General features: G+C 41.7%; 1 protein-coding gene across 6 annotated transcripts in view; it reads left to right on the top strand.

The window, feature by feature from the left end:
- The window catches only part of GOLGA2 (golgin A2), a 50,424-nt gene that overhangs the window by 2,328 nt on the left and 25,093 nt on the right, over positions 1–23,003 (top strand). For 2 of the 6 annotated variants that reach the window (XM_080990858.1, XM_080990854.1), the window contains exons 2-7: positions 5,549–5,671; positions 15,139–15,267; positions 16,641–16,681; positions 16,806–16,869; positions 19,294–19,353; positions 19,777–19,857. In XM_080990858.1, the coding sequence (XP_080846984.1) occupies positions 15,199–15,267; positions 16,641–16,681; positions 16,806–16,869; positions 19,294–19,353; positions 19,777–19,857 (315 nt within the window). In that variant the 5' untranslated portion in view covers positions 5,549–5,671; positions 15,139–15,198. Of the gene's footprint in view, positions 1–5,548; positions 5,672–6,134; positions 6,216–15,138; positions 15,268–16,640; positions 16,682–16,805; positions 16,870–19,293; positions 19,354–19,776; positions 19,858–23,003 lie in introns of all 6 variants that reach the window. The other 4 variants (XM_080990853.1, XM_080990855.1, XM_080990856.1 and 1 more) reach the window with 4 other exon arrangements.

Below are 23,003 nucleotides of genomic sequence, written 5' to 3'. Positions count from 1 at the left end.
ACTAAACACCTAAGGTATAAGTAGTCCTGGAATGCCTGAAAGAAGCTCCCCTGCAAAGGGTTAGGCGGCACTCCTAACCTCACTTACCTGAATGTAAACCCCATTGAATTAAATAGGATTTACATCTGATTGGGCATTGCTTAGATTGTACTGTCAGTGTGAGTGTGTTTGTTACACACACACATGCTGCATATATTACTTACTTCAGACTTACTCTTTGAAGCCATCGAAGGGGTCTGTCCACCTGTGTTTGCTTTACCTTTTTACTTTTACATGCTTAAGGGTGTGTGTGATAGACTTCTCTTATTATATAGGTATACTCTTCCCCTTGAATATAATTTTTGTGGGGTTGAAAACTCTAATATTAAATACCTTAGACACACACTGCTTGAATTCCTGGAAAAAGATGTACCAGTAGGTTTAGAGAGAGTGGAGTGTAGACCTCTTTATTACACACCTTTGAAGACATGGGAGGGTGTCCTCTGTAATGATTCATTGAGGAAGATCTTCCTCTTAGACACAAAGTGGACACATCCCACTTGAATGCCTGAAAGAAATGGTGGGCCCCTCTTTTATTAATAACTTGGATATGTCTCCTACATGCATGGAAGGATATCTCTCTATAAGTTTAGTGGGGGTGTGGAGACCCCTCTTTATTAAGCGCCCTCCCCCACATATCTTGAATGTTTAAGAAGGAAATCCCTCCCTTGCTAAACATCTTTGACACATCCTTTGAATGCATGGAAGGGGATTCTCCCTTACAGATTCAGAGAAACATACTTTTGGGGTTTAATCAATGTATGTATATGTGTATTGGAGTGGTGGGAAAGATTATCACCTGTTAAATGTCTAGGTCGCATAAGTGATCACCAAAGAAGAAGAAGAAATTTAAAGCACTCTTCTACCACTTTTAACAGTCAAGCCTTCCTCCAAAGAATCCTAGGAAGTATAGTTTGCTAAGTGTGCTGACTGCACAGAGCTACAGTTTCAAGTACTGTTAAGACACTATAGTTCCCAATATCCTCCATGACTGTCAAAGTGGATTAAGATTTCTTTAAATGTGTGGTGTGGGTGTGATCCTAGACATACCACTTGAAAGCCTGGGGAAGGATTTGTTCTTGCCATCATTCTTTCCTCCTCATTCTTTTTTTTATTAATATAATTTCACAGTTTCAGAAAGTGTTTTTCCTCAAACTTCTTAAATAGTTATTCTTATAATAATCAAAATTGCAAAATATACTATGATATTATGTGGGCTGTAGTGATTGATATATTGGAAAAACAAAGTAATGATTAATAAAAGAGAAGCAAAACGGAAAATCTAACAATAGCCATTTCTCCCCAGTACCTCAGTTTTATTGTGAATGCTAACCTAATTTAAAAAATGGTTTCATTCCACCTTTCCCTCCATGGGGAATTATTTTGCTCTTCTCTGGAAAATGACCTTCTAGTGTCTTTGAGAAGTATCAGAGTACAGTGGTACCTCGGGTTACAAACACTTTGGGTTACAGACTCCGCTAACCCGGAAGTAGTACCTCGGGTTAAGAACTTTGCCTCAGGATGAGAACAGAAATTGTGCCGCCGCGGCACAGCAGCAGCAGCGGGAAGCCCCATTAGCTAAAGTGGTACTTCAGGTTAAGAACAGTTTCAGGTTAAGAACGGACCTCTGGAACGAATTAAGTACTTAACCAGAGTTACCACTGTATCCACTTTTATAGCAGGGAGGTCAATCTGTGGCTTAAAATCTGTTCCCAGATTCCCTAACTCTTGCGTTATTTGGGATGAGAATCTAGATAGCATACACATTCTGCAATACATTCACCCTCCACTTTGCCTATTATTATTATTATTATTATTATTATTATTATGCCAATTATTTTTATTGATTTTCCATAATTTTTAACAAATTGTCACCAAATTAATACAAATTCAATACAATTTAAAAGCTGACTTCCCACCCACCCCAAATGTCCCCTCTATTTTCCTCCCTCCTTTGCTGCTCCCAATAAAATAACTTTTCCAACTATCATTTCAAAATATATTCATCCCTTCTGCCTACACATCACCTGTTCAATTACCAATTTCTGCTATGGCTTTTATACATTGTTATAACCTGTCCTCAGAATAGTTGTCTACTCTACTCTAATCACCCTCCACTTTGTAGATGTTAAGCTGTCGTTGTTCCACATACCTGTATGTGAACATAAGATAATCAGAAGTTGAAAATAGGTGATCTCCCTAGCTTTGCACCTGGTTGGAGGGGGACTGCATCCATTTAGTGAGGGCAGTAAAGAGCACCTACCCTTATTGCAAAAGCAGTTACAGCCATACCATGAATCACTGTGAAGCTGCTGCCTCAGGTAGGAAAGTTGGGTGCAGTTTGCAGAAGATTTTAGGCAGCTGTCCAAACATTTAGGCAAAATGCACATCCTTGTATGGCATGCACTAATTTCTAGCGATAGAATGGTTGTGATGATGCCTCTAAACACATGCCAGTTGTGCAAATACTGTATATCCAGGTTAGTCACATGAACTTAAGAGTCATATTTTATACATGGTAGCCCTTCTGTCAGAAGCAGCTTTTAAAATTTGTCATTGAAAAGCTGATTGTTTCAAAGCTGCGGTAGTGACATCCTTAAGCGGCCAAATGTAGTTGGTGAGCATTCGGCTTGGGAGGAAACAACTTGTTCAGAGCTACTCTAATATTTTTTTATGATGGCCTTAGTGGGTATTTATAAAAGACTGCTGGGAAGTCATAATTTGGTGGTTCAGGGGGTGGGGCTTCTGAATTTCATTACGAGCTCCCTCTACCTTTTCCCTATCACAAAGTGATAAATTTGTAGGAAAGCTGGGGAGGTGGAAGAAAATGACCAGCTAGCAGAAGGTGCATGAAAGCGTGTTCCAGAAAGGCTTAGCTGACATCACTTCCAGCAAGTGATTTTTGAAGCCTGATTTAACTATAACAGTGGATCTACAGTGTAGTGATTTCTGCTTTCTATCTTGAAGAAAAGTGTAGTGCTTGCATTGATACCACTTGCCAGTAGATCTCCCATCTCTTAATCTCAGTAGAACAATAATTTTCTCCCATGTTATCAACATGACCACACTGGATAGATATGTGAGTAAAGGTAAAGGGGCCCCTGACCATTAGGTCCAGTCGTGGCCGACTCTGGGGTTGCGGCGCTCATCTCGCTTTATTGGCCGAGGGAGCCGGCGTGCAGCTTCCGGGTCATGTGGCCAGCATGACTAAGCCGCTTCTGGCGAACCAGAGCAGCGCATGGAAACGGCGTTTACCTTCCCGCCGGAGCAGTACCTATTTATCTACTTGCACTTTGACGTGCTTTCAAACTGCTAGGTGGGCAGGAGCTGGGACCGAGCAACAGGAGCTCACCCCTTTGCGGGGATTCGAACCGCCGACCTTCCGATCGGCAAGCCCTAGGCTCTGTGGTTTAACCCACAGCGCCACCCGCATCCCTGACAATCAGCTGGCCAGCAACAATTATCCAATGATTGTCCCAAGCTCTTTTTGTCTCAGCCAGATCTCTACCTACCCCACACCTGAAGTTGTATATAAAGTCAGGAGCAGTACCTATTTATCTACTTGCACTTTGATGTGCTTTCGAACTGCTAGGTGGGCAGGAGCAGGGACCGAGCAACGGGAGCTCACCCCGTCGCGGGGATTCGAACCACCGACCTTCTGATCGGCAAGAGTAGAAAGCAGTTAAAATTGAGTTTATGAATATAAGGGAATAGAGGACTTAGTCTTCTGAATATGGTTTGGCGGTATGTTCAAGAGCAGTGATTGCCAACTTAGACAGGATTTAGGCCTTCAGAAATTCCATTTTTGAATGCCAAATTGATTTGTCATGATTTTGTGGATCATATTTTTTGGCTTAGTAGTGGGAGATTTGAGTTCACGTTACACTTATTTTGAGGCATGTTTTGGGCAAGTAACCTGCCTCAATTTCTGATGTGTTAATACAGGTGACCCTTCATAACACAGATATTGTATGGATAAAAATAGTGAGCAAATTTTATTCACATCCTGAGCCTAGGAATATGAACAACAATATGTATATCTTCATAAACCAAAACACTGAATAATAATTAAATACCCAATTTGTATCATGTTTTTAATATCTGGCACTATAGCTTAAATGTATTGAAGAAATAAATGTGTTAAAGTTATATATATAATCAGGTTTAGAAATGCCACAGGCAGCCAAACCAGCATAATTAGTTCATCATGGGCTACAGAGAAATTGTTCTTAACAGCCTAGTTGTCAACATGACTGGGCTCGTACAAGTAACTTCTCTGTAACAAGTAAGCACCTTGAAGTGCAGATGGTTAAAAGTAAGATGTAATACATTGTGGGATTTTTAACCTTCCCTTGTGGGTGTGTCTGAAAACTCCCAGGTGCCTTTTTGCCCAGGCACCTAGCAATTTGAAATATTTTTTTTCAATTTTGCTTGTGTGCTTTCTCCATAGCTTAAGATGCTTATGCTTAAGAAATGGAAAATATTCTTTTAAAAATTGAACTATTCCTGGTAACATCACCAGATTCTTGTTATGTGACCATTTGAACTGTCAGTAATTACTGGTTAAGTGTATTGTAAGCTAGTTATATTGCAAGTGTTTGCAAGGTTTGAAACTGTAACCTGGTGGTATTGCCACAGACTCAGAAGTTGCAGAATGCTTTATGAAGTTCCCTGTTCACCACTCTAATACTCTGAAATTTATTGATTGACTCAAGATGGGGTTTGCATTCTGCCACTATTGCGAGGTTTAGTTGAGATGAAATAGGAAATGGGAGTTTCTGAAAGTTTTAACTAGATCAGTGAAACTGAACCCTCTGGCACATAACACAAAAAAGGACTAACATGCCAAGGGCTTTTTCATTCTACAGTGTGATTGTCTTTAGCTTGCAGTTGCTCTAGAAAAAAAACAGGTTTGTGTTTTCTATAGTTGAACTATAGTTTAAAGCAAACTATTGTTTTGTGTGAACCAGTAGTGTGCTGTTGCAGGCTGCTCAGTCACACAGCCCTCCACCCCTCCCTTGACTGCTGCTGTATTACAGCTGAAACAATCCAGAGTCTGATTTGTTTTGTTGTCCAAACCTGGGATTCTGGTTTGTTGGTCTCCAAAGAGACCATGAGCAATAACCAAGGCTTGTTCTTAGCTTACCATTATAGTCTGTTTGGAGAAAGCAAACCATGAATGCAGTTTCAGATGATATGAGAAGCCAGACTTTGCCTTTTTCATTTGTAGAGCAGTAGCAGCAGGTGCATAGAAGGAGCACTGAGGGAACTTCTAAGCAGCATGCACTAGCATGCTGCTTAATCACCACAAACCATTGTTTATTTTAAACTATAGTTTAATGTGGTTTGTAAACCATTCTGTACACCACCAAGTTCAATAATCACTCTGGGTCTTTTTCTTCATCAGTTTTTACTGTGTTTTTTGTTCCAGCTCTTTCTGTTTTACTTCTTAGCTTTCAGTGTAGAAGGTTTAATTAGTTAGACTTCAGGTTTTTCTTCTTTTTCTTAGCTGAAGGAATATCAACAGAAGAATAGCCCTGGGTCAGCAGCTGGAGCAAAGAAGAAACGTAAAGGCAAAGAAGGAAGTAGACCAGAGACACCAACTAATGATGGCAGAGAGTCTCCTGAAAACGTGAGTGGCTTACTTAACTATTTCAAATGCTCCAAAATATTTTGCTTCTACTTCTGTTTGAAGATAGTTTTAACACTGTAAAAAATTGAAGAAGGCTGTGTGTTTTTCTTTAGTACTACAAACACCTTGAACTCATTGGACAGAAGTGGGGTATAAATACAATAATCAGTTGATAATAGATAAGTAAGGATGGGAAATTCAGTAGAAAGAAATATTTGGCTCCTTGGTTGTTTTGAGGGAATAGTAGTATATAGTTTGTATATACTGCTGGAGTGAAGGAGTTAGTTGCATCTTTTCCTAAACAGATTGCATGCAAGCAAGTTACTCCCATCTTGTTGGTATTAGGATCTCTGCCATTTTCCTTTTTCTTGTTCCTTTGGCTTCAGGAACCCGCTGAACAATGTTCTCATTCTGTCCCTTTTCTCTGCTGTTTCTCTTTCCACTTTTCTTTCACCCCCTTTAGATTCAGAACATTCTGAAGGTGTTGGTGTCAGACCTTAACCGCTCCAATGGGGTAGCCATACCTTCATTGGACAAGAGGAAGGTGAGGCAGCATTCAGAATCTGTCCAACTGGCTTGCTGTCCATACTGCATGATTCAGTTCCTATTTACAAATTAGGGTTTCTTGGGTGGGTGGAACAGATTTTGGGATACTTGTCATACTTGTTAGCTGCGTGAATGTTGTTGGCTATCATTAACATTGAACTATTTTTAACCTTGTGTGCACTTCCCTTAATGTGGCTCAAATTACAATTGTGAAGAAGGGTTGCTTCTTGGATTTTTAAGATTGCTTTGCTTAAAGCAGCTGTTTTGGAATGTCAAGCATAACTGAAGGGATTGCCACCCCCAATACTACTGTTTCCAAGGTGATAGCGAATGAATGCATAAGTAGCGTTGTTCACTGTGGACTGCAGGTTGGGCTTGACTTCCATTTCGCTTGTGATCTTTTCCGCATGTTAGTGGGTTTTGTTTGTATGTTGTAGAAGCACCTCATCTCAGAAATGCATGTTCTTGCTCATCTATATTCAGACTGTTGCCCTGGAGGATAAGCTATGTGGGTTAATCATGCCAACTCATGATTTGACAGGCAATGAAATTTGAACACATGATACAGTCTGAGGAGTAATAAACATTTAGATTTACCTAGCCAGAAAGAGTCTTCCTATTCCTTGTATTACAAAGGACTGTTAGGAAAACTGGGTTTTGCATACTTTGCTAACCCAGGTTGAATTCAATTAAAAATAAAGGGCTGGGTCTAATAGAAACCAGTCTGCTTGAGTTGGCTGCATCTGAGTATTTTTAAAGCACACACTTGCCGTGTTTTAGAAAGCAGAGAGCCAGTAATGGTGTAGTAGTTAAGAGTCTTGGACCAGGCCCTGGGAGACCAGGACTCAAATCTTACACTCAGCCATGAAGTTCACTGGGTGACCTTGAGCCAGTCACTGTCTCTCATCCTAACCTACCTCAAAAAGTTGCTGTGGGGATTAAATAAGGAAAGAGAGAACCATGTGTGCCACCTTGAGTACTTGGAGAAAAATGTGATAGATAAATGCAATAAATTAAAAATAATAAACATAATTAGCTTTCCCCCCTGAAAAATATATAAATATCAAAATAAGTTGTGAATAAACAACTGTCTGCAAGCTGTTTCTTCATGTTTTATTACCATTGCTTAGTGATATAGCATTTGCTTTTTATTCAGAAGAAACGAGGTTCGATCCCCACCATCTCCAGGGAGTCCCTTTTCTGAATTCCTGAAGAGCTGCTGCCAGTCAGTGTGGGCAATGTTGAGCTAGGTGTACCAATGATCTGACTAGGTAAAGGGCAGCTTCCTATGTTCCTTTAAAACTTTAGCTTTATCTTTGGTGTTGGCAGATGCCCACCAAACATTTACATTAACTTTGTGGGTGCCATTTCAACTTACTGTTGCATTTGAATTCAGGCATCAAAATAACCATATTGTATTGGTTACAAGATCAGGGGTGGAAAGTAAAGGGGTGTGTTATCTTCAAAATCCTATTATGAGCAAAATACTGTATGTGGATTTTTTAGATGGAAAGCTGCACATTCCTGCAGGAAATGCAACGGTTGTAAAAGTTACAAGGCCTATTTCCTATGAAGCTGGATGGCCTATGAGGATATTAGGCTGGTAGCTGGTGTTGTTGTTTGTATTGTATAGGGCAAGGATATGAAATCTGTGGCCCTTCAGGTGTTGTTGGATTCCAGCTCCTATCACCTCTGATATGAATTAGGAGTCCAATATCTCATTCCCCATGTCTGGTATAAAGTCAATCTTTCAGTTATTTCTGAGAATGATATTTCATGAGGATATGTGCTTCATGAAGAAAGTGTTGGACTTCAGCATGGAAACCCGAGTCTAGGTCTGTCTTAACCATTGAAAGTCAATCGGTCTCAGTTCTCCAGCTGTAACTTTAAAATAATAGAGTTCTGTATTCAGTATATCCTGGCTTTTTGAGCAGAATATATTCAAGGCGAATTATAATAAATAGGCTATAAACGTCTCTGGAGAGGCTATTCCATCATTTGGCTACCACTATGGAAAAGGCTTCATCTTTCAGGATACCTACATTATCCTAAGCAGATTGACTGTTACACAGTAAAAGGAATATTGGCCCTAATCTTTGTTGTTGTTGTTTAGTCGTTTAGTCGTGTCCGACTCTTCGTGACCTCATGGACCAGAGAACGCCAGGCACTTCTGTCTTCCACTGCCTCCCGCAGTTTGGTCAAACTCATGCTGGTAGCTTCGAGAACACCATCCAACCATCTCGTCCTCTGTCGTCCCCTTCTCCTTGTGCCCTCCATCTTTCCCAACATCAGGGTCTTTTCCAGGGAGTCTTCTCTTCTCATCAGGTGGCCAAAGTATTGGAGCCTCAGCTTCACGATCTGTCCTTCCAGTGAGCACTCAGGGCTGATTTCCTTAAGAATGGATAGGTTTGATCTTCTTGCAGTCCATGGGACTCTCAAGAGTCTCCTCCAGCACCATAATTCAAAAGCATCAATTCTTCGGCGATCAGCCTTCTTTATGGTCCAGCTTTCACTTCCATACATCACTACTGGGAAAACCATAGCTTTTACTATACGGACCTTTGCTGGCAAGGTGATGTCTCTACTTTTTAAGATGCTGTCTAGGTTTGTCATTGCTTTTCTCCCAAGAAGCAGGCGTCTTTTAGTTTCGTGGCTGCTGTCACCATCTGCAGTGATCATGGAGCCCAAGAAAGTAAAATCTCTCACTACCTCCATTTCTTCCCCTTCTATTTGCCAGGAGGTGATGGGACCAGTGGCCATGATCTTCGTTTTTTCGATGTTGAGCTTCAGACCATATTTTGCGCTCTGCTATTTCACCCTCAATAAAAGGTTCTTTAATTCTTCCTCACTTTCTGCCATCAAGGTTGTGTCATCTGCATATCTGAGGTTGTTGATATTTCTTCCAGCAATCTTAATTCCGGCTAGGGATTCATCCAGCTCAGCCTTTTGCATGATGAATTCTGCATATAAGTTAAATAAGGGAGACAATATACAGCCTTGTCGTACTCCTTTCCCAATTTTGAACCAATCAGTTGTTCCATATCCAGTTCTAACTGTAGCTTCTTGTCCTACATAGAGATTTCTCAGGAGACAGATGAGGTGATCAGGCACTCCCATTTCTTTAAGAACTTGCCATAGTTTGCTGTGGTCGACACAGTCAAAGGCTTTTGCATAGTCAATGAAGCAGAAGTAGATGTCTTTCTGGAACTCTCTAGCTTTCTCCATAATCTAGCGCATGTTTGCAATTTGGTCTCTGGTTCCTCTGCCTCTTCTAAATCCAGCTTGCACTTCTGGGAGTTCTCGGTCCACATACTGCTTGAGCCTTCCTTGTAGAATTTTAAGCATAACCTTGCTAGCGTGTGAAATGAGTGCAATTGTGCGGTAGTTGGAGCATTCTTTGGCACTGCCTTTCTTTGGGATTGGGATGCAGACTGATATTCTCCAATCCTCTGGCCACTGCTGAGTTTTCCAAACTTGCTGACATATTGAATGTAACACCTTAACAGCATCATCTTTTAAAATTTTAAATAGTTCAGCTGGAATACCATCACTTCCACTGGCCTTGTTATTTGCAGTGCTTTCTAAGGCCCATTTGACTTCACTCTCCAGGATGTCTGGCTCAAGGTCAGCAACCACACTACCTGGGGTGTATGAGCCATCCATATCTTTCTGGTATAATTCCTCTGTGTATTCTTGCCACCTCTTCTTAATGTCTTCTGCTTCTGTTAGGTCCTTACCACTTTTGTCCTTTATTATGGTAATCTTTGTACGAAATGTTCCTTTCATATCTCCAATTTTCTTGAACAGATCTCTGGTTCTTCCCATTCTGTTGTTTTCTTCTATTTCTTTGCATTGCTCGTTTAAGAAGGCCTTCTTGTCTCTCCTTGCTATTTTTTGGAAATCTGCATTCAATTTCCTGTATCTTACACTATCTCCCTCGCATTTTGCTTGCCTTCTCTCCCCCGCTATTTGTAAGGCCTCGTTGGACAGCCACTTTGCTTTCTTGCATTTCTTTTTCATTGGGATGGTTTTCGTTGCTGCCTCCTGTATAATGTTGCGAGCCTCCATCCATAGTTCTTCAGGCACTCTGTCCCGCAAATCTAAATCCTTAAACCTGTTCCTCACTTCCACTGTGTCTTCATAAGGGATTTGGTTTAGATTGTATCTTATCGGCTCAGTGGTTTTTCCTACTTTCTTCAGTTTAAGCTTGAATTTTGCTATAAGAAGCTGATGATCTGAGCCACAGTCAGCTCCAGGTCTTGTTTTTGCTGACTGTATAGAGCTTCTCCATCTTTGGCTGCAGAGAATATAATCAATCTGATTTCGATGCTGCCCATCTGGTGATCTGGTAGAGTTGTCTCTTGTGTTGTTGGAAAAGCGTGTTTGTGATGACCAGCTTGTTCTCTTGACAGAACTCTATTAGTCTTTGCCCTGCTTCGTTTTGATCTCCAAGGCCAAACTTGCCAGTTGTTCCTTTTATCTCTTGATTCCCTACTTTAGCATTCCAATCCCCTATAATGAGAAGAACATCCTTCTTTGGTGTCACTTCTATAAGGTCTTGTAAGTCTTCATAGAATTGGTCAATTTCAGTTTCTTCAGCACCAGTAGTTGGTGCATAAACTTGGATTACTGTGATGTTAAAAGGTCTGCCTCGGATTCGTATCGAGATTATTCTATCATTTTTGAGATTGCATCCCAGTACAGCTTTCGCCACTCTTTTGTTGACTATGAGGGCCACTCCATTTCTTTTACGGGTTTCTTGCCCACAGTAGTAGATATGATAGTCATCCGAACTGAATTCACCCATTCCCGTCCATTTTAGTTCACTGATGCCCAGGATATCAATATTTATTCTTGCCATCTCATTTTTGACCACATCCAACTTACCCAGGTTCATGGTTCTTACATTCCAGGTTCCTATGCAATATTTTTCTTTACAGCATTGGACTTTCCTTTCGCTTACAGGCATATCCGCAACTAAGCATCCTTTCGGCTTTGGCCTAGCCGCTTCATCAGCTCTGGATCTACTTGTACTTGTCCTCCGCTCTTCCCCAGTAGCATGTTGGACGCCTTCCGACCTGAGGGGCTCATCTTCCAGCGTCATAACTTTTATATGCCTGTTGTCTTTGTCCATGGAGTTTTCTTGGCAGGGATACTGGAGTGGCTTGCCGGTTCCTCCTCCAGGTGGATCACGTTTGGTCAAAACTCTCCACTATGACCTGTTCATCTTGGGTGCCCTGCTCGGCATAGTTCATAGCTTCTCTGAGTTACTCAAGCCCCTTCGCCACGGCAAGGCAATGATCCATGAAGGGGACCTAATCTTTAGGATAAGCCAAATGGTGGTTAAAAAAAAGAAAGAAATGCTCTTCCCTTGAGATGAAACAGTGTTTGTTCAGTGAAAATGTCCCTTGGGATAGTGGCCAGATTGAAGCTTTTTGCTTTGAAATGGAGAAATACTCTTTTAGGTAGAAGTGAGTTGTCTTCAGTGATATGCTACCACAGAATGACATGTTTCAATCCAGTTATGTAGCCAGTGAGTTCCAAATTTTGGTTCATGAATTATCTGGGGAGCTGAGAACAAACTTTCCTTTCTTTCACTTGGGAAATGGGGAATGTATTAGCTATTTGCTTTTCTATATTGCCCATCCTCCAAATAGCTCAGAGGAGCACACATGGTTCTCCACCCACCCTTTTAACCTTGCAGCAATCCTAAAAGAGACTGACTGGCCGAGAGTCACTCAGTAGAGATTTGAATTCAGGTCTCCCAGTCTTAGTCTGACACCATGCTGATTCTCTGCACTAATTTATATCACAGTTTGTGACAATATATGAGATCAGTGTAAAACCTTCTGCCCATGTGATTAACAATCCAGTGAAAGATAAAGATGATAAAGATAAAGAACTGCTATGCCTGCTGGCCCTGCCCTTGTATCACCACTTCTTCCTCTGCTATCTGCACACTGTTGTGTGTACAGGCATATGTGTAGAAGAGAAATTGCCCTATGTGTGTAGGCTCCAACTGCAGTTTGTGATGGTACATGATCAGGGTCCATTGCTCTAAAGACATGAACCCTTAATACGTACACGGCAGCAGTAGGTGAATGCCTGAATATGGCTAGTGTTTGATACAGTAGGTCCTTTAAGGGTGTTACACTCCTAACTCACACACATTCTTTATTTTGGTCCAAAGACCCACAAAAACATTTTCAGAAGCAAAATAAAACAGAAATACAAGAAAAGGATTCTAAGGCGGTCACTATGTTTTATCCAGACCATGTTGGTTTCTATTTCTTATTACTTCTGAGAGGAACTTAGCCATGCCCAGGGTAGTATCATTTGACATATATCCAAGGAGGTACTTGAGATGGAAAGAGTCGGGTTTTCCAGTTAAGTTTACCAATAGGGGTTTACTTAATTGATCCCTGGTATGTTGGACTGGAAAAGACCCTGATGTTGGGAAAGATGGAGGGCACAAGGAGAAGAGGACGACAGAGGACGAGATGGTTGGATAGTGTTCTCGAAGCTACCAGCATGAGTTTGACCAAACTGCGGGAGGCAGTGGAAGACAGGAGTGCCTGGCATTCTCGGTCCATGGGGTCAGGGAGAGTCGGACACGACTAAACAACAACAACAACATGTTGGACTGCTCACTGTGCAGTAGAATCGACACCCTGAGAGCACTCTTAACTAGAAGGAGGGTTCCTGAACTCTTTTTGGTAGAATGTCAGATTTAGTGAAATGCTACCTTGGAATACTTATTTGACTCTACTGGGCAGAAAAGATGAATACTGGCAACTGAGATAATATTGTTATTTGTGCTTGCACAACCTCTGTTGCTGGGCCTAGGCAGAACAGAAATCTTTCAGTATAGCTCCTGAAGGAAAATCATGTACCTTCAGAGGTGTTGGGGTGCTTGGGACCTTCACACTGTCCAAGTCACCAATGTGTGATCTATTTTCTTGAGGCTACCACATGTTATAGGCTTCAGAGATTTTTGTCTGAGAATGAGCTTTTATCACTTTGGGAGGCTGATTGCATTAACAGTTGTACAATGTGTCAAAGGACAAAGTGCGTATTTGAAGATCTAACAAATGTGTCTCTTTGTCCCCTGTATGTGTTCTTGGGAACAAAAGTGCCAGGATAAAATGAAGGTTAGAGATGCTTGCGCAGGGAAGGGTGGGTGGGTACCAGCCATTCTAGCAATACTTAAAATTTCCATGGTAATAAAAACATATAGGAAGAGCCCTACTGGGTTCGGCTGAAGGCCCATGTGGTCCAGCATCCTCTTCTCACAGTGGCCAATCATGGCTTAGCATGGATAAGCAAACATGCAGGTTCCAGGAGAGTTGACAGTTGCTTTATTCTTCATTTTGTCTTGCTGCTGCTAGTTTGACTTAATATTATGCCCAAACCCAGATTCATGATTTATTTTACTGCAGACAGAACACAAGCTGTAGCCCAAGTTTGTTATATGACGTGACAAACCATTTGTGGTTAGTCTGGAGCAAGATAAACCATGGGTCTGGGTTCAGACATGTTGCTCACAGCAGTGTGGCAGCAGCAGGATCAGAGGAGTAGCAAAACAACTCTGGATATTCTCCCTAAAAATGAGCCTAATGCTTGAATGGTGTTATATCTGAACTGAGTCACTTTATTTCTTTCTCCCTCCCAGCCCTGTTGGCCGCTTTTTCAAATTTGCTGCCTCTTCCCTTTCTCTAATACTTAGAACAGAGGTCGGCAAACTTTTCTGCCCGCGGGCCAGAGCGCGCATGCACCCGTGCACATGCGCACATGCCCACCGCTCTTTGCCCATTGGCTTTCGGAGCCATGGTAGCAGAGGAGGAGGCATCTGCGGCTTCCTATTGATTGCAGGAGCTTCCTGCAGCTGATAGGAAGCTGTGGCTGTGTCCTGGAAGGCAGTCCCCACACAGAGCTAAACCACACAGAGCTAAACCAGCGCGCCGCACCTGTTTAGCTCCGTGCGGGGACTGAGTGAGCAGGCAGCAAGGGCCGGGGGGTGGTTTAACTTCGGCTTAACTACCCCCTTTTCCAGGGAGTCTTCTCTTCTCTTCCCTGGAAAAGACCCTGATGTTGGGAAAGATGGAGGGCACAAGGAGAAGGGGACGACAGAGGACGAGATGGTTGGACAGTGTTCTCAAAGCCACAAACATGAGTCTGACCAAACTGCGGGAGGCAGTGGAAGACAGGAGTGCCTGGCGTGCTCTGGTCCATGGGGTCATGAAGAGTCGGACACGACTTAAACGACTAAACAACAACAACAACAACACCCCCTTGGGCTGTAGTTTGCCAACCCCTGGCTTAGAACTTCATCCATGAGCTGTTTGCGGGCTTGGGATATATCTCTTTGGATATTTAATAACTTGAACCTAGGGTTAGTGTGCACCAGTTCACTGAGGTCTAACAGACAATATTCCTCTTTACATTCAGTTTAAATTTGGTCCCTGGTTGCCAGTCTCTAACTTCGGTGTCTTGGAAACCACGGACAACACTTTGGGAGAAACGTTTTCCCCACTCCCACTATACAATCTAGGTGTGTATAGTGACTCATTCTGTTCCATCCCTATCTGATTAGCTGTCTTCCCAGGAATAGGCACTTTGCAAAAGTAAAGGATCAATGTAACATGAACCATGTTGAGGTTGGCATTGCCCACCATGTTTGCATCACACCAAAAACATTGAACTGATTTCTGCAAGAAGTTCCAGCAGATAGTGACAGTTCACAGGATTAGCTTTTTTTTGGTACATGTACATTTTTTGTACATTGTTCTGAGAAGAGCATTCCTCCGCTGATCTGCCTCTAGGTTTGACAGGTTCTTCTAGAAATGGTGCATGCTTGTATTCATCTGGGTTCCCCCTCACCTGCATGGTGCTTGTAATCTTTATGGTATGTTTTGTGACAGGCATACTGTGATGGTGATGTTTCCGCTCACAATGCTGAACAACTCGCTGCTGGTGTCCACATGCTGTCTAACAGCAACAGTTTGCCTAGCTCTGCCGCTCCAAGTCCTGGTAGCATGCAGCTGTTGCAGGTTTGTCAATGTTTGCATCCCCCACACTGAACACCCTAGATAACTTTGTGTGTGTGCGTGCGTGTGTGTATTTGAAATATAAAGCAAAGCATACTTCCCAAAAGAGTGGGGAGGTGATGGTAACACAGACATTTCAGTTACCAACACTGGCCTGTCAGTCTGCAACTATAGGAGGATTTGGCTATACAGTACACTTAGATTTAGGTTGCACAATACATTCCTTCCTCATCTCTCAGTCTTCAGCCATTGATTGAATGTAGTTTCGTTGGAAGGGTAAGATGAGTACAGTTGGGCACCGTGTTGGGCACTGTGGCCCCCTAAGCTCTCTCCTTTAGCCTATAGATTAGCTTTCACATCTTAACATTTATTTGTACATCTCTTCTAGATGGTTGAAATGTAAGGGCAATAGTAAAGCCAAATATTTGTCTACTCTGTTTCCATATCTGCCAAGCCCTGAGGCTAATTTCCTTCTTCTTAGGTAATAAATTCAAGATAGGAATAACTTGATGGTGTCAACCAACTGGTTTAGCACCTTCTGCCTGTCTGTTCAGCTTATATGCAATTTATATTAATGTGTGTGAGCTGTGGCCCTCTGACTCATGATACATATCCTCTGTGGTTCCTTGTGTACTGAAGTTGTCCATTCCTGATCTAAAGTAATGAATATTTCTATATTTTTAAAAAAGTAAGTGTTAATTGAAAAATTCCTAACAAAACAAAGTGATAGACAACCAGCCTGACCCTTTGCTTGAGCATTAAATATGTGAAGCTTATTAAGTATTTTTTCTTGAATTGTGCTATGGCAGGGGTCAGCAAACATTTTCAGCAGGGGGCTGTTCCACTGTCCCTCAGACCTTGTGGGGGGCCGGACTATATTTTGGAGGGGGGGAAATGAACAAATTGCTATGCCCCACAAATAAAACACGCTGATTCCCAGACTGTCCATAGGCCGGATTTAGAAGGCAATTTGGCCCGATCTGGCCCCCGGGCCTTAGTTTGCCTACCCATGTGCTATGGTATAGAAGTCTAGGTGTGCTGTGTTTTGTGCATCCTGTGTTGAAGCAGTCCTCAGGGCAGGTATGCAAAACCTGTGGCCTTCCAGATGTTGTTTAACTCCAGCTCCCGTTAGTCCTAGCTGATGGGCAGGGATGATGGGAGCTGGAATCCAACAACATGTGGAGGGCTGCAGGTCCTTCATTCTTGCGTTGGGGAATAAAGCAATGGTAGATGTTGTGAGGTGTCACTCAGAAGGAGAGGAGTGTATCCAGTCTTTTGTTGGAGTTACATATATCTGTGCATGTGCATGCTTGTACATATCCATATATTTGTGTTTCTGCTTTCTACTACAGTAATGTATCTTTTTTATTTCACAGATCTGTGACACTGATCATAAAAACGCCTTGGAAGAAAATAGGTGAGAGGTTTCTCTCTGTATTCTCTCCTGCTCTCTCGATCATATTCCAGTCACTAAAAATGAGGATTGTTCTTAATGTCTACTTTATTACAGATGTTTGTTGTGTGTCATGTTCCTTTTTTAGGTCCCTCTCATTGGCAGATAGTCTCCGCCAGCTGTCTGAACAGCTTAATGGCATGGTCAATCAGGTAAAAGCCAAGTTCTTCTGATCTGTCTATCTTAGAATCATAGACCTAGAAGAGATCTCAAAGGACATCTAGTCCATCCTTCTGCTGATGCAGGAAATCTGCAACTACAACACCCCTGATTATAAACTTCTGTAGTAAAAGCGAGTCCATCACCTTCTAAGGCAATCTGTTTCACTGTTGAACACCCATCATACTGTCAGGAAGTTCTTCCTAATATTTAGTCCTTTTCTTTCTTTTTTGGTGATTCGAGTCCATTGGTCTGGGTCCTACCCCCTGGAATAAAGAGAGCAAATTTGCTCCATCATCTGTGACAGCCCTTCAAATATCTGAAGATGGCTGTTAGATTGCCTCTTAATCGTTTCTTATTTTTATATGGCCAGCTCTTGAATTTTCAGTTATTGTATGGTTCCTTGCAGCCAGACAATAAAACCTGAAGATGCTTTCAGACTGAAAGCCAGAAATGGTGTGTGTCATGTGACCTGTGGGAAGTGTGTGTGAATGAGATATACTCAAGGGTTATACACTGGTAACACATGAAAGGGCTGCTCGCCTTCTCTTAAAGAAGCTGTTTCCTGTCTACAGTCATACCTTGGATCCCGATCACCTTGTGAGTTGACTGTTTAGGCTCCCGAATGCCGCAAACCGGAAGTGAGTGTTCCGGTTTGCACATGTTCTTTGGAACCTGAACGTCCGACACGGCATCCTGTTGGCTGCAGGAGATTCCTGCAGCCAATCGGAAGCTGTGCCTTGGTTTCTGAACTTTTTGGAAGTTGAACAGACTTCCGGAACGGATTCCATTTGACTTCTGAGGTACCACTGTATTTCTTATCAGAGGTTCAAATTCCATAGATGTAGTCTTGTTAGCCTGTTAATCTTGTGACATCTTAAAAGTGGCATATTTATATTCAAGAAACTATATAGTTCACCACTGGAACCATCCTGGAATAATCCAGTTTAAATACAGCTAGACAAGAAGCAGTTAAAAGCATCTCAGCACTAAAGCAACAGGAGTAGTAATAATTGGCCATATTATCCAAGGCTTTTTCATCTATATGTAAATCTGCTAGTGGTCCAGTTTGCGCATAATGCTAAGTGTGAATGACCATGGTTGCAAGTACTTAGCAAAAATTGCACCGTCTTTGCTCCTCCCCTGGTCCTGCTGGTGCTGTGCTACCTGGGGGGTAAGCCATTGTTTAGCTTAGCATTGCATATTAACTCATATATGTGGTTTCCCTTGAGTCCAAACCATGAACAGTGAGCCAAACAGCTCACTGCAAGCTTGCTCTGAGTGCCCATGTGTTTCCTCTTTATATATAACCATTATGTGCAAATGAAGTTTGTTTAAGCCATGGTTTAACAAACTATGAGCTAATGAGAGGTTGTCTCACAGACAAATCAAATTGTGGTTTGTTTTCTGGAGATTCGTACCTAACACCTTATATTTTAGAGTGTGGTGGTCAAGCAAACATAGTCAAGGAAGAGTGCTGCTTTCACATATAAAATTAAGCCATAGGTAAAACAAACTTAGGTTTATAAGCCAACAGCAAAGCATTGCTTCTAATTGTGGATTGTTTGTAGTAAACCATATTTAAGCTGCTGGACTGAGTTTGCACATAATGCTAAGCCATGGTTTAATAAACCAGACTTTTGTGTTATGTGTGAACCAGGACAGCAGAGAGGTGGTGGGGTAGAAACACATTTTTAAAAATAGCCTCTCTGTGGGTAAAAAGCTAGCATGCCAGGAAGAAAGATACTAGCCCAGTCTGTTGTTCTAGTTTTCTACCTAGTTCAGGTGTCTTTATTTTTAGTGCAAGAGAACACTTTGAAAATGTGAACCTCCGTTTATGATCTAAAGTGTTACACTGAATTCTGCTACCTCAATACTTTACTGCTTCGTGTTGGCTGCATGTGTAAATCAAACCTAAAAGATCCTCTGATCTATTATCAGTATATTATGAGGGACATTTATCTTACCTGAACCGTGTACAGTGGTACCTTTGGTTACGAATTTAATTTGTTTCGGGTTGCCGTGTGCACCCCAAAAAATCTGTAACTAGAGGGGCCGCTTCTGTGCACGCACGGCACAATAGAGCGCTTCAGCCATAACCTGAAGATTCTGTAACCTGGAGGTTACACAACACGAGGTACCACTGTATGGGGTATTTTACTTGTAGAACTTCCAACACAATCTACCTTAGCATTAATCATAGGAAGGGGAAGAGTGCCTGTAATATAGGTGGGTGTTTGAAGGAACCTCTTGCCGTAGTGGGTACACTAAGTTACCTTTCTGTTTACTCTCCAGTTTCAAAATTTTCTTATTCTGTAGGAGTGTTGTCATCCCACTAAGGGAAATATTTAACTGAAATTCATGTTCACATTTTCCAAGTTAACTAGTTGTGATGGCAAATATCTTGCATTTTACAGCCCACGGCCTATGTGAATGGGGAAAATGCCACATCTTCAACAGATATGAAAGAGATGGCAGTAAGTGCAGTGCTCCTGGCTCTTTGTCAGTTTGCATTTCTTTGAACAATATAGTAACGAATCTAGTGTGTGTACTAGTAATAAGAACTTAACTTGAGTGCAAGAAATGACAACAACATTGCATGTTAAAGTTTTACTTGTTTAGATGAAGGCTCCTGCAGTGGCTTTTAGACTGGATTATGGAAGTGTAAAGATCCATCCTGATGTTCCTTTGAAAGGAGATTAAGCTTTTGGTGGTTTAGTATGTATTTGGTAGTGGTGGGGGATGATGTGTTTGTGTAAGAATGGGCACCACAAATTAGTTCAACTGTGATGCTGATTATTATTTTCTCTCCCTTTTTTAATAATTTGCCTTTTCTCCCCTTTTCTACTCCCTTCCTCTTCCTCCTCCTCCTCCTCCTGCTATCTGCATGTGCCCATCAGACACGTTACCAGGAGCTGGCAGTAGCCCTAGACTCCAGCAATCTAACAAACAAACAACTCAGTACAAAGATAGAGGAATTGGTAAGAAATAACCAGACCAAAATGTTTGGCCTTGTCTTGCTGCTCCTCTGTGCTCTCTGGGTGTCTGCAAGGATTTGGGTTCTTTCACAGTGCCACAAAGAAAAGTGCCAAAGGGGTGCGGAGGGAGTGAGGGATCAAACTAATCTAAATAAAAATAGAGAAAAAGGGGGAAAAGGAAGAGAGGGGGAAAAACAAAGAAACAGAATAGGAGGGGAGAGAGAGAGAGAGTACAGAGCCCTCTTTATACAGAGCCACAAAGGGGAGGATACCCTCCCAGCTCTCACCTGGGTTCTTCTGTTTCTACTCCCAGCCTGAAAGTTCTTCCCTTCTCTGCTTCTCATGCAGAGTCCTTCATCAGTCCTTCATCATCTTCGTCTGATTATCCTCATCAGCTCAAGGTAGAGGACATCAAAAGATGAAATAAAACATGAACAAAAATAGAATTAACCAAAAAAGGGACAAAAGCTAAATATCATTAAAAAGGAAAAGGAAAATAGAGATCAAGGCAATAGAGGACTTCTTATTCTCCATTTGCCCATTATGTCTATTTAGATTATTCAAAGTATTCAAAACATTCACTCCACAATAGCATCCCACTGTATTCTAGGACAATGTCCAACTGTTCCTCAATCTGCTAGGTGTTGTTTTTTCAATCTTCAGTTCCAGACACCTGAAGTTCATTTATTTTCCTTTCTACACAAAAAGACCAAAAGGGGCTGTTTCAGTTGCTATTATTACTAGATAGCAAGATTATTCTTCCTCCATTCCAGTATAACAATTTTATTTCCAAGAGGTTTCCTTATAATAATCCACAGTTATTTGTTTATTGCATGTTTATTAATTGGTACCCAATTCCGTATCTTTCAATCCCATTTCCTGTTGGCCATGATTAAAGGGACTCTTGAAGGTGATCCAGTAGTGGCTGTCACAGATGGAAGTTCAGGGTCCAAGAGTAAAACATTGGTCTGAGCCTATCACCTTAAGCACACTCATGTCTGTGCATTGATGTGACCTCTTTCTGTCTCCTTACTGTGAACAGGTGTGTTCATCTTTTACGCTGTGCCTACAGAACTACCTTGTGGGAGAATGTGGGAGAGAAAGAGGTTCCTTGCTTTCATTTCCCATAGAGAAATGTGAGGCAAACCAAAATCACAGAGGATTTTGATAGCCAAGAACTTGCCCACTTGCAAGAGAAGTGGGTTGCAAGAGATAAGTAGAGATTAAATTTAGTAATCAAGTAAGTCAATTGCCAAGGTGGTTTATACCCAGGTTTAGTCTTTTTTGGGGAGGAGAAATTTGTTTGGAAAATAGCTGAGTTTCAACCTCTCTCCTATTCATAAATGTAAGTGCTAATTGTATTGGTTTTCAGCATCTGTTGAGAGTTCAGGAATGCACACAAATAGAGACTTTAAAAGTAGGGCTTGCTTTGATTCTACTTTGCAATTGCATGATGAGCTGCTGCTGAACTTCTCCTAACTGGAACAGCGTTGACTCTATTGAATCTGTTTCAACAAAGATTGGGGCTTAGCTTTCTAGACTTAAAACATGGGGATAGTGAGTGACCATCTTTTGAGCAACAGTGGCACTGTGAGTGAGCCTGTTTGTCTTTAGCTTGCATGGGTGGCTTCTGCTACTGTTACTTTACTCACTGCCTTTTAAAATACAGCTAGAAATATGTGAGGCCTGTTTTCAGTCAGCAAAGAGTCCTGCATTGTTTGGAATATCCCTCCACCCCATTTCACCCTCCCCAGCTTGTTGCATGGCTTCTCTTAGTTTTTGCTGCATTGTTCTTTTCTTTGTGTCCCCTACCCCCTCCCTCCTCCACACCCGCTGTAGCATTTCAATCGGCAACTGAAATGCCTTGTGTTTGAGCACTGCTTACAAATGGCTTTTGCCATTTGCAGGCTGACAGGAACATGAAGTGCTCTTTTATTGGGTGTTGAGAATTCTCGGGGCGAGGGGAGCCAAAACAGTGTATTGATTGGGGGGGCGGGGAAGGAGTGAACTTTAAAAAGAAAAGAAAAGCAGACTTTGCAGACATGCTTACTTCATTTGTTTTTGTAAGGGACTACATAGAACAATTGATGTAACAAAATTTGTATTGGGCAAAGAAGACTTCTCGCTCAACCTCTGTGCCCTCCCCATGTCTTTCTGGATTCTAAGGCCCAGTTCAGACCAAAAAAATGTACAAAGGCTTATGTGTGTAAGCCTTGGATCAGGGGTCAGCAAACTTTTTCAGCAGGGGGCCGGTCTACTGTCTCTCAGACCTTGTGGGGGGCCGGACTATATTTTGGAAAAAAATATATGAACGAATTCCTATGCACACTACAACATAATGTATTTGTAGTGCACAAAAAACAGGAAAAGCTAAACAGTATTTAAAATGAAGAACGAGTTTAATCAACATAAACTTATAACAATACAATATTTAAAATGAAGAATGGTTTTAATCAACATAAACTTATAAGTATTTCAATGGGAAGTATTAGCTTTTGGCTAATGACATGGTCGATATCCGGTTCCATATTTGTCACAGCTAGTCGTAGCAAGTGATGCAAGTGTTCATCAGTTAATCTGGATCTGGTTGGAGATTTCATTCAGGAAAAAGTCTGTTCACAGACATAGGTACTGCCAAAGATGGTTGCAAATCTGAGTGCATGGTTCCTGAGATTCATATATGTCTCAGAGGGGAGAGAAGCATAGAAATTTGTGAGGCTGCTTGATTTGAAAGCGTCTTTCAGAGAGTCACAATTCTGTAGTTCGACCAATTCCATTTGGTAAATTGGATCAGCAGTTTCAGTGTCAACAGAAAATGGGTTCCAGAAAAGCTGTATGTCTTGCTCATGGATGTGAAGCTCTTTAAATCGAGTTTGAAACTCCTTTTGCAAAATTTCCAGTAAATCCACATGTTTCGTTTGGGAATGCAACTGCTGGTTTTACCGCCGACATGTTTTGAGTTGTGGGGAGATGCCAGAAGTTTTCCTCCTTCACTTGTTTAATGAGGAGGTCTAATTTTGCTTGAAATTGAATATTGAAAGAGTTGAGTATTTCTGTTACGTCTGCCAGAAAGGCAAGCAGCCATTTCCATTCTGCATCTTTGAGCTCTGGTACTTCTTTGTTTTTCATAAGCATAAAATCAGAAACAT

The sequence above is a fragment of the Podarcis pityusensis genome (assembly GCF_964106645.2).
Source record: "Podarcis pityusensis genome assembly, chromosome: Z".
In the NCBI taxonomy this organism is placed as follows: domain Eukaryota; kingdom Metazoa; phylum Chordata; class Lepidosauria; order Squamata; family Lacertidae; genus Podarcis; species Podarcis pityusensis.
Note: the sequence above shows the minus strand (reverse complement) of the source record. Positions and strands in the feature narration are given on the sequence as shown.